The 12,039-nt window shown below is 49.0% G+C and overlaps 1 protein-coding gene across 1 annotated transcript in view; it reads right to left on the reverse strand.

Annotated features, from left to right (window-relative positions):
- Positions 1-1,185: 1,185 nt before the first annotated feature.
- Positions 1,186-12,039, reverse strand: part of LOC105541839 — a 44,980-nt gene continuing 34,126 nt past the window's right edge. The window contains exons 5-7 of the mRNA XM_011983081.1: positions 5,310-5,553; positions 2,507-2,578; positions 1,186-1,487 (exon numbers count right to left, since the gene is read on the reverse strand). Of these exons, the coding sequence (XP_011838471.1) occupies positions 1,186-1,487; positions 2,507-2,578; positions 5,310-5,553 (618 nt within the window). The remainder of the gene's footprint in view (positions 1,488-2,506; positions 2,579-5,309; positions 5,554-12,039) is intronic.

Here is a 12,039-nt window from a genome sequence, read left to right on the forward strand (position 1 = left end):
GGAGCAGAAGGGAGGGGAGTTCTAGCACAAACCAGGGCACAAAGGTGGATGACTTATTGATGGACCCAGGAATGCAAAGGTCTCTATGATTTTAGCTGAGTCTTTCTAAGGACCATCCAGCTTCCTGGTGAGGTATGTGACATGGGGGTCTTAGCTCTTGGCAGAGCTTTAGAGACTCTAGAAACAAGGAAGGACAAAGGCAGCTGTCTTTCTGAATGGAGACTCTCCACAGCACCGGACAATTGGGCAGTGTCGAAGTCTCATGCTGGTCTGTAAAGCTAGGCCAGAAGAGGAATGGGGAATAATTAGGATGGGCGATTACATCCAACTTATAGGTAGGTCATCCCAGAGGCCAGAAAAAGACAAAAGAGTTTGAGGGATCTTTGGATCAAATATTAAGAAACTCTAAGAACAGCTAATCCTGAGCTTCTGATGTATGTCAGACACTGCATATATATCAGTATATGTATACTACAGTTTACAGGCTAGATTACACTCAGAGATATATCAGTATAATGCATCAGTATAGTGATACATTATATCATTTAATTATTTGTTTATCGGACAAATATTAAGCACCCACTATGCACCATCCTTCTTCAAACAATTCAGCCAGATTACTTTTACAGAGAAGAAAACAGAAGTGACGTGAAGTACCATATAATTTCCCCACAGTTATATGTGCTTTAGTGGCTCAGCTGAAATTCAGATTCCGGCTGGCAGTCACACTGTGCTTTGCACCAGAACATTCTTCTTCAAGAAACCTTCCCAGCTCTGCCACTCTTCGTTCCAAACATCACAGTAAGACAGCTAGGATGTGCAAAGATGTGTGTGTGTGTAGACACAATTGGCAATTATCCAAACTGGCACACATGATAGGTGGTAGCACAGATAAACAGCAGGCTTTTGGTCCTTTGGTCCTGGAGGGATTTGTACTCTGCATTTGAGGGTGGAAGATTTCAGCATATCTGTGTAATTCAGCTTGGTTTAGGCTAAGATTAATGACTCAATTAGCTCCCACTTTTGAGCATCCTAGCAGCAGGAAGGAGTGACCCAGAACGCAGGAGGCGGTGAACAGATTAAGCACTCACGCTCCCTGAGTAGCCCCCATATGGAGGAAACCCACACATGGACGTGGGTCATCCTGCACGACCCTGGGCGGTTTCCTGGCTTCTGCTTTCTTCGTCAAACACTGACCTCCCGAAATGTGCCCACCACATGATCGTCCTCTTTCTCCACCCCAGAGCAATGCAGGCCTCTGCGCCTGCGGAGTGTTCCATCCCAAATGTTGCCTGGTGGCTGCAGCATTAGTCTCCAGTGTATGCAGCTTATGGAAGCTGGAGTGAAGGAGGGGGGACTCCCATCTGGGACCGCGGTCTTTGCAAAAGGAAAGAGCCAATATGATGTGATTTCCAGAATCTGCACCACCTGCTGGTGCCCAATGCACCGCCATTCACCTAAGGCTTTGATCCCTGAGAAAAATGCAGCTGCCACAAAGCAGGGTTACACTGAAGGGTCTGAATGAGCAGGATTGGAAGGAGGGAGAGTGATGGGAAAACCACACGGAAGGGGAGCCGCAGAAGAGGAAGGCGGAGTGTGCCCAGGGCAGACGCCTCCCAGGCCCACCATCACCTCTCCTGATGCCTGTAGCAGGAATGAGCAGCACGCACACCTGTGGGTTTGTCCCAGTACTGCTTCCGGGGGGGGGAGCTGATACTCCACACCGTCCCATCCTCCCTGCCACAGCCCCAGGTGGCTCCTGGCACCACATGGCCCCGACACGCCACAGCACCCGACGCTCCTTCCCGATCTTCAAATTTTGCAGTGTCATCCTCTAGCCTTGCTCCCCCTGGGAAGCCTTGCTACCTCTCACCCCTGCCTGCTGGCTCCAGACCCATACACCTGTCTCAGGGGCCGTCCTGAGCAGACTGATTCTCACCACGAACACAGCCCATGGGTAATTAAAAGGTATCAGCAGGGATCCAGCTCTTCCCAACCCACAACCTCCCACCTAGGCTGAGAGGAGGGAAGACGGGGTCAGCAGAACAAAGGGAACAGGAAACAAAATGATATAGCAGAGTCTGTAATCCCAGCACTTTGGGAGGCCGAGGTGGGCGGATCACAAGGTCAGGAGATCGAGACCACCGTGAAACCCCGTCTCTACTAAAAATACAAAAAATCAGCCGGGCGCTGTGGCGGGCGCCTGTAGTCCCAGCTACTCAGGAGGCTGAGGCAGGAGAATGGCGTGAACCCGGGAGGTGGAGCTTGCAGTGAGCGGAGATCGCGCCACTGCACTCCAGCCTGGGTACAGAGCGAGACTACATTTCCAAAAAAAAAAAAAATGATAAGCAGAGGATACTCTCAAGTTCAGAGGTGTTCTCCTCCCCTGAACTTTCTTAAGTGGCTGACAATCCAAATGGTGGGAGCTAGGACTCCCCTTTCCCCATGCCAAACTCAGAAGATAGGAACCTCATTCCTGGAGAGGGAGGACGTGGCAGTGACTGACAGCTCAGGCTCTCAGGGTCTGAATCCCTCACTGGCAGCAAGAGTTCTCGGGGGCTGAGGCTGGGGGGTGACGCTGAAAGAACCGAAGGGAGCACCAGGTGCTGTGGCATGTCAGGGCCGTGTGGCGCCTGGAGCCACCTGGGGCTCTGGCAAGGAGGACGGTGAGGAATGTCAGCTCCCCCACCCCTCCAGGGGCAGTGCTGGGATGACCCTGATCAAGTTATGTAACTTTGATTTTCTTCTCTGCAAACTAGGGGCAGTGGTAGTGTATGCTTCATGGAGTAGTTTTAAAGATTAAATGAGTTACTTTATGTTCCTAGCACGGTAGAAGCATCTGTTATTACTAATAACTTCAAAAGCAGAAGTACAGTGATCAGAGAGGGAGGGGCCCAAGATTCATGGGGCCCCAGCGGCAGGAAAGAGAGAACAGGTACTCCTGGCAACACTGAATAGGAAATTCCTGGTGACTGGAAAAGTAAGATCCCACCACCAAAGAAGACTTCAGGACAAGGAGACAGTTCCTGACATACTGTCCCCAGGAAATCGTGTCTGCGTCTTTTTTCTGAAGAGCCCATGACAAATCCAAGTCCATGACAACAGTAATCATTATGACCTTGGAATCTGCCCAATGGCACAGAGCCAGAGAGGGTTGAAAGAAAGAAGACAAGGCAAGAACTAGAGAAGAAGGAAGAGTGGAAAGATAGAAAAAAATCTGCTAACACCCCAGGGCTAAACCTCTTTCCCCAACAGGTCACCAAATCCTCAAAACACTGGACCAGAGGGCGGCCTGTTCAGGGACTCGGGTTTACCCCACAGGTCTCCTCTCTCTCACCTTCTCTCCCCCATCCCTTCCTCCCACCCTGGCTTTTAGCTTTGCTCTCTTTAGGCGTCTCCTCAGGGTGGGTGGCTCTGAGCAGGCTGCAGATTGCTGTGGTGTTTTCTTCCCAGACTGAGGAAGGAGATGGGAGAACCAAAGGCAACACTGCTATTGAATGAGAAGCAGGAATTGGAGAAGGTTTCAGTGCGGGAAAAGGATAGGAGCTGATGCACAGAGATCCCAGGCTGCTATACATGGGGACAGGGCTAGGAGAAGGCACCAAGAGTTTCCTCTCCAGTTGGCCTTCCCTGTCAACTCCAGCTCCTGGGCACCTCTGCCTCCCTGGAGCAACTGTACAATGTATTATCTTTGATAGGTGTTTTGCTTTGAATCATTCAACAAACAGCACTAAAGGCTATTATATTATCAATGTGTCACACACTGTTAAAAAAAAAAATGAGGCTATCCATGGCGACTCACACCTGTAATCCCAGTACTTTGGGAGAAGGGAGGATCACTTGAGGCCAGCAGTTCAAGAGCAGCCTGGTCAAGAGCATAGCAAGACCCCATCTCTATGTTTCAAAAATAAAATAAAGGCCGGGCACAGTGGCTCACGCCTGTAATCCCAGCACTTTGGGAGGCCAAGGCAGGCAGATCACGAGGTCAAGAGATTGAGGCCATCCTGGCCAACATGGTGAACAGTCTCTACTAAAAATACAAAAATTAGCCAGGTGTGGTGATGCATGCCTGTAATCCCAGCTACTCGGGAGACTGAGGCAGGAGAATCACTTGAACCCGGGAGGCAGAGGGTTGCAGTGAGCCAAGATCGTGCCACTGCACTCCAGCCTGATGACAGAGCGAGACTCTGTCTCAAAATGAATAAACAAATAAAAATAAAATAAATAAAATAGAAATAAAAATAAATTAGAAAGCCATAGTCTATGTTCTAAAAGTCTTCAATCCACCCAGGGACAAGCGTAGCTCCAGAGGATGTACTAGGCACTTTGGTAATATTGCCCGAGTACAGAACGAGGGGCATTAGATGATGGATGGATGCAACATAGCATCAAATAACATTTTTAAATAACAAGAAAGTCCCTTTTCAATTATCCTGCAAAAATAAAGTATCCGTTTGTTACCAATATGTCTTTAACCTCTCTGATGTTAGCTAAGCTTCCTTCTCAACAAAGAGTAAGCAGGTCCCAGTCTCGGACCTCCTGCAGCCAACAGTATCCAGCTAGAAATGAATGATATCGTTTTGTTCCTGTTGTGCCTATTTTTATAATTATTGTCTATCTGTTGGCCAGTGATATTGGTTCTCCATTTCTGATAATGACAGAATATTTCCCTTTAAAATAAATTTAAGTTTCAAAAGTGAGCCAATTGAACAAAAACATTCAGCAAATAATAGTCCGGATAGTAAATGGCTATGCCTAAAACTGTGACTCTAGTAAGTCATGGTATTCAAACTCATAATCATGGTATTCAAATAACTGGAATTTGTGAAACCTTTTACTCGGGGAGCCCAGAAAAGAGGCAATTGGCATATATGCCTTGAATTGTTAACTCTCTGTTCATGAATTTTGTAATTTCCTAACTAGACAGTAAACTCTTCGCACCTTCTCCCTTTGGGGATGTCTCATCCATTCATCAGGCAGTTTCATTCATTCAGAAAATAAGATGGAAATTCAACTCAGCTTATAAAGTAGGCAAAAAAAAAAAAAAAAGGAAAATTGAAGCACAAAGGTAGACAGGGTGGGAGAGCCAACTTTGGCTTATTTTACGACACATTACAATTCATGAAGTATTTTGCCCATGAACGGTGTGGGATACAGATCCCAGATAAGAAAACAGACCCAGCATGGCTAAGAACCTTGCACAAAGACACACATCCGTGAACCTGGCCCTTCGCTTTCCACCCCCTAAGTTATTCTTGCTACATCATGCTGCTGGGGAGCCCAGTGGGGAAGGCAGCTCCCACACATACCACCGATGCTCTCAGCCTTCAGCAGGCAGAGCTGGGATGCCAGACCCTGCTCACAGGCGTGGCCTGAGTTGGTCTGAATGCAACCTCCCCAGCTCCACAATGCATCGTGAGAGCAGTACATAGCAACACACACAAACTCGTAACCACGCACGGGCCGCGTGTGTAGGGAGACAGCAGCAAACCCACACCAGCTCCGAGGACCCTGGGGCTTCCACTCACGGGAAGCCTTTGGGGGTTCCCGTGTCTGAACAGAACAACAGAACAGCACACCCAACAAATTCCACTCCTTCTGCTTCCTGTTCCTGAAAAGGTACTAAGAATCACAGGTCCTCTCTGAGGCCTAAGAAGCCTTCACCCTCCAATGGCCTGTGGATGAGCTAAGTGCAAGTTCCCTGGGCCGGAAGAGCCCAGAAAAAAAGGGATAAACAACATTGGCTGAAATATCCAGTCAAACAGACCCCAGCCCGTAACACCTGAGAATAATCAATTCCTGAGTGGAAACTCAACAAGGCAGTAATATGAATACCAGCAGTCACCCTATCCAAGCCGAGAGTCCGACTGCCCAGGGAGCTGGGCTGGACAGAGAGTCCAACTGCTGGCCACAGTGGAGTGGTTTGCAGCAGCCGAGACTCCCAATCCAGTGATGCTCAAGGAATGGTAAACACATTCTGGGAGACATCAGAATGGACCCAGGGTCCCCTAGGAGCCATTAGGCCATAAATGTCCATTCCCATGAATCATCATGGAACCCTCTGACTTTAGCTAAGCTCCTGGGCAAGCCAAGAGAGATAACAGAACGTGAGGCCTCCTAAGGGCATGCCCCGCTCAGCAGACAGTGACACAGCTAACAGCCCCAACAGCTGTTCTTCCTTCCTTTTGCTTCCATTGTAACTTTCGCTTTGTTTTCCCTTACAATTGTGTGCACAGAACAGGGAAGGATGGGAATAAGTGGGACGCACCATTGCTCATATTGGTGCCTGGATGTAAACAGCAGCATTATCTCCTCTGGAGAATGGCCTTCACTCCACACAGATTCATGAGTCCACTCAGAACAAGAGTCGTCGGCCTTTTGAGCAGAATGCATCATTATGTGCTGTAGGTCGACAGAATAGCAGAGCAGGAAGGGGCCTTGGAGACTGGTGGGAGCTAGGAGAACACCCACAGGTCATGATGCTGTTTGCAAGATCCTTTACAAAGGTCCTTAACGTACCGACGTGCTTAATTCCACCATTAAAACTAGGAACAATTCTGTAGAAAAACCCTCAACCCAAACTAAGCCTAGAAATTAAACATGATTGGCCAATTCCACATGCTCCCATTAATATTCTTTCACTTCTCACCCACTCCTTTTGCCCTCAGCAAGTACTTACTGGCAGGCAAGGAGTAACAGCTTCCAAAGGTTTCACAAAAAGATCTGTTAGAACAACTGTAAATTGAGAAAACTATCTTGATTCATGTTACTTTTTAGTAAATTGCAAAAACATTATCAACGTTTTTATTTTGGTATAGACTGCCTCAGTCCAAGTCATGGGAAGACGGCACTGTCAGATACACAGCTGGAGAATCCCTGATTTCACACCCAACCTTCTCTTTTTCTAGAACAGAAGTCGAGATCCAGAAAGAAGCCAGTTGGCAGCAGACAAGGTCCTAGAACCCAGGTCTTCCAGTGCTCAGCTCCCTTCTTGGGTTCAGGCACACCACGGACTAAATGACATGCTTCCAAAGCGCAGTTAGCCATGCACATGGAGCGGCAGCCGCACACAGGAGCCCAGCATCATCCGGTGCTCCAGAGTGCACCTGCAGCAGGACTCCAGGAGCCCTCTCCGGCCAATGCGTCCCCAGAGAGCAGGTGGCGGGCGTTCCCATTTGATCTCCCTTCATACAGCAGCCAGGCAGGACTACCACGCTCTACCTAAGGCTTCTCCTAGGCTTTGGGGAATATGTTCCAGGGTTTGTAAGCATTTGGGGGCCATGCAATGGAACCTCAGGACAGTCTGATGAAATCTATGGACCCCTCTCAGAATGTTTTTAAATGTATAAAATAATTATCCAGGGCAACAGAGAGACTAAATGTACAGAAATAGAGTTATCCAAAGAGTTAAATATAAATTTTTGATGTAGTAATAGACTTCCTTCTCTATTAACACATGAAATAATGAGACCTAGAGACGCATCTAAAAATTAACATAATTTCTAAGTAGAAATGACTCTAATTTGTTTTCGAGATTTGTGCAACAAATTTGATATGATACAAATCTATGTGTTCGTTATTGTTATTGTTGTGTTGTTGTTGTTTTGTTTTGTTTTTTGAGACAGTCTCACTCTGTCACCCAGGCTGGAGGGCAGTGGCACAATCTCGGCTCACTGCAATCTCCACCTCCTGGGTTCAAACAATTCTCATGCCTCAGCCTCTGGAGTAGCTGGGATTACAGGCACGTGCCACCACGTCTGGCTAATTTTTGTATTTTAGTAGAGACACAGTTTCACCATGTCAGCCAGGCCGGTCTGGAACTCCTGACCTCAGGTGATCCACCCATTAAGGCCTCCCAAAGTGCTGGGATGACAGGTGTGAGCCACTGCGCCTGGCCTCCATGTGTTATTTCTACTAGTGACAGTCACAGGAACTCATCTTAATGTAGGTTTTTGCCTATATCATTAACTGAAGTAGATACTAAATGTCAGTTAAATGTTGATGAAAATAAAGATGTAATTTTCTAGTGTTCAAGTTTGTGGATTCTAACCCTGAATTCTATCCACAAAACCCTCAAGATTCAAGAACCCCTGATACTGTCACATGGCCCCAGGAGTCATCAGATATAAGCACCCTAAAAAGCTGTCCAGGGGTAGCAGGGAGGCTGTGTCTGCAGTGAAGGAGGGACACTTAAGGCTGAAGTAGCCCCAAGAACCACCCTCATCATCTGGCAAGCCCAGATATAACCATTCTGTGCATCCTCAGACCTCAAAGCCTCAAAGACTGTCTACCACATACACCACCCACTTCAGCTAAACCTTTCAAACTTGCACAGTCCACGCCAGCAACTCAGCATCCTGAGGGCGAATTCTTCCTGGAGATCTGACAGGGGTAGGAAACACTGCTCACCCACTCCTGCTGGACCCCAGCGTCTGGGGGCAGGGAGAGGGAAGGTGATTTCACCCAGACCTTCAAAACAGAGTTAAGCCTACCCAGTCCGTCGGACCATCGGTCACTCTCCCAGGACTCTTCTCACCTCTGTTACTGCACTTTTAGACCCTATTGTGTGATTCTCCCAGGTCAGGTCTGCTTCCCTTGAAAGCAGGGGCCACGTCTTATTCACCTTGGCATCCTCAGTTCCCAGCCCACCCCAGACCTAGCACCTAGTAGGTGCTCAGTAAATGTCTGCTACATTAAAAGCAGGAGAGAGGGGCCAGAGGCCGAGCCTGGCAGGTCCCTCCTGGCAGCTGCTTTACAGCTGCTGTGACTGCCCAACCAGCCCCTGACCGACAAAGGCCCTGAACTTATCAAGTGATGGATGGAGAAGGGCTTTCGCCCTCAATGATCGTCTCAGAGCCCAAAACATCTAGCAGTGCCGCGAAGAGGGATGATTAGCAAGACAGAGACCGACTGTCCCCCAAGTCTCTCTTCACCAAATGCAGACATTGATGTGAATGACAGTAGGAAGCACAGATGATACTCAAGATATTTAACAACCAGCATAACATACGGTGAATCAGGGCAGGCACCAGCCACGAACAGCAGGTACAGTTATACCAGGAATACCAGTCGGACAGGGAGATAATAACTTCGCTAGGAGAAAGACTAACGTAAGAAAGCCAGACGCCCGTGGCTTATTTGTCTGCATAGACTCTATAATGTCAGTATTTAATCCGATTAAGGCATTAACCAGCAGTGTGACCTTGTGCCAGTCACAGGCTCTCTCTGGGCTTCAGTTCCTGCTCTAAGATGAAATTGAAAGAAATTATCTCAAGCTGTTACGATTGTAATGTCCTATGATCCCACCTTCTCACACATCACAGGTGGCACCTGGTAACAAAGAAAATCAGCAAAGCACACAGCTGGCTAAGGTGATGCACAGACCAGAAACCCTTGACAAGGACAATCGCGACGTTTGCTGAGCCGTGCCATCTGGTGCTGCAGTTTGGGATATGGCATGTCAAAGCCCAGAAACCTCCTTCCAGCCCCATCTGAGGAATCCTACAAATCTCCAGAAGCAACGTGTCAGTTGGTAAAAGACTCCAGACATAAAGGACTTGGAAAAGAGCCACACCCAGCTCCCTTCCTCCTCCTTGTAAACCCTCAGCCTGCTTTTCACTAGACCCACTGCCCAATTTTGTACAAAACCTAGACAGTGTTCATCTCCGTGGCTGGATGAGTGCCACCTCTGGGGAGTACAAGATAATAAAGAACGAGAGGAGCAGAAGCAAGACCTTGTTTCAAGGCGCAGCCCTGCTGCTCGCCCGCTTGACAAGGTGCTTTACGTTTCCTAGTCAGTGAGAAAGCACACTAGCTGCTCTAACCTCCTCAGGGTTGGGGAGGTTGGGGTGGGGGCTGCTAAAAGGAGCATCAGAGGAGAATGCTGAAGGTTAATGTTCTCATTATAGAATCTTTGGAGATGGAAACAGACATGCACCTGGGTTTGGGGGTTCGGGGGCTTCCCTTGCCCCTCCCTGCTTTCCCTGTGCATCCCCACCCCAGGCTGCCTGGAGGCATCCCCTCTGAGATCAAATCCAGCCCTACTGTGCCTGCCTCTCCTCAGCTGTGCGGTCTCATAGGCAGGGACTGCAGGGTTCTTTGTTGTGTTCCTCAAAGATCCCCTGGGGTAGGAAAGAGGCAAGGGAGAAGCCCAAGGCCCCAGCCTGCTGCCTGGAGGTGGGACAAGTGGGACAGGAACACAGCCAAGGCCAGGGGGAAATCGTCGCATCTTCCCCAGTCATTAGTGTGAGCAGCAGCGGCACGACTGTTCCCTACACTCAGGAGAGCACCACAGCGGCACCAACAAATAGTAGAGACGAGGGCATCATTAAAACCCACATTTGCATTTTCCCTGCATTTGCTACATCCTTTCCTAGGAACACACGCCCCCATCCCACTCCAGAGGAGAAAACAGACTCATTTTACAATGGAGTCCGTGGGGGCCTGGAGATCCCCATCCCACAGAAATACACCACTCCCCGATCCAGCACCAGCAGCCTGCCCTCTGTGGATGCCCAAGGCAGAGCAATGGGGAGGAAGGCCTCCGGGGACGCTGTCACCCTGGAAAACCAAACAGCAAGGTTTTCCTAAGGATTCTAAGCCCTGGTTTCCCCAGCAAAGCAAAACCAAAGCCAGACTTGAGAATGATAAGAGGAGAACTGCTTCAAGACAAATTTTATATAGGCAAGAGTGAGGAAGACAGCGGCGCGTCTGAGTGTTCGCCCTGTGAGGCGATGGACTGAGCTGGGTCCCAAAAAATGGTCACCCAGGGCCAGCCTGTGCTTCAGAGGCCACAGAGCAGCCTCCAGCGAGAGCAAAAAGCCCAGACTCCAGTGGGCTCACGGCCCTGGCGCCACACGCTCCTTCTGGAAAGGGAGATTAGGTACTCCATAAATCGGTCCCGCTTTGAATAAGTAACTGCTGGCCTCTGCAGAGAATCTCCGTGAACTCTGGGGAGGGAGGAACAGAAAACTACTATAAAGTGCTTGGTTCATTCTCCCTGGGATGACAAGGATCCTAGAAGCTCTAAAGCTCAGACGGGGTGCAAATCCCAGCAGGACCCCTTAGTGGCCGTATGACCTTGGCCAAGCCAGTTGGCTTCTCTCCTCCAAGCTAATAACACCCCCTTGCAGGGTATCCATGAAGACTAAATGAGCACCAGTGAAAGCAAAACCACACATCATGAGGCTCAAAAAAGGCACTCAGAAAACTCTGTTTTCTTCCTTTAAACCATAGATTAAATCTCGCTCTAAAGACAGAATTTCTGAAAGCCACCCCCACCTCTTCCTGAAAAGGAGGTGGGAAAGTGGGATGGCGACAGAGCCCGAGAAACAGTGGCAGCTGATTTTAAGAAAGCGAAGCCTTTGGGAGGCCGAGGCAGGCAGATCGCACAGTCAGGAGTTCAAGACCAGTCTCACCAACATGGTGAAACCCTGTCTCTACTAAAAATACAAAAATTAGCCGGGCGTGGTGGTGGACACCTGTAATCCCAGCTACTCAGGAGGCTGAGGCAGGAGAACCACCTGAACCCGGGAGGCGGAGGTTGCAGTGAGCCGAGATTGCGTCACTGCACTCCAGCCTGGGCGACAGAGTGAGACTCCATCTCAAAAAAGAAAAAAGAAAAAGAAAAAGAAAAACAGAAAGCGAAACAACATTCTGATTTTCTCAGTCCTCTCCACTAAATGGGTCTCATGGGAGGACACGACATCACACACCCAAGATGTCCCCCTGCCACCTTTGGCTCAGTGCGGCAAGTCAGGTTGAGATGCCAGACATCCAGGCTCTGCCACACCTACAGGGTGAGGAGTCAGGGGTCAGAGACACCTCATGGCATAAGAGGAGGGAGTCTCCTCTCTACAGAGAAAGGATTTGGGCCATTCCTAGATTCGCAACTGATACCAAGACAGAGAGGAGAGCTCCACCTCCCGAAAGCAGCGTGGGCCCCCAGGCTTCCCTGATGGTATGCTGTCCCCTCCAAGAACGGCCCACAGACCTGCTGGAGATGCCAGGCCACACTGACTTTTTATTTTATTTTATTTT

Source organism: Mandrillus leucophaeus, unplaced genomic scaffold (genome assembly GCF_000951045.1).
Source record: "Mandrillus leucophaeus isolate KB7577 unplaced genomic scaffold, Mleu.le_1.0 Scaffold245, whole genome shotgun sequence".
In the NCBI taxonomy this organism is placed as follows: domain Eukaryota; kingdom Metazoa; phylum Chordata; class Mammalia; order Primates; family Cercopithecidae; genus Mandrillus; species Mandrillus leucophaeus.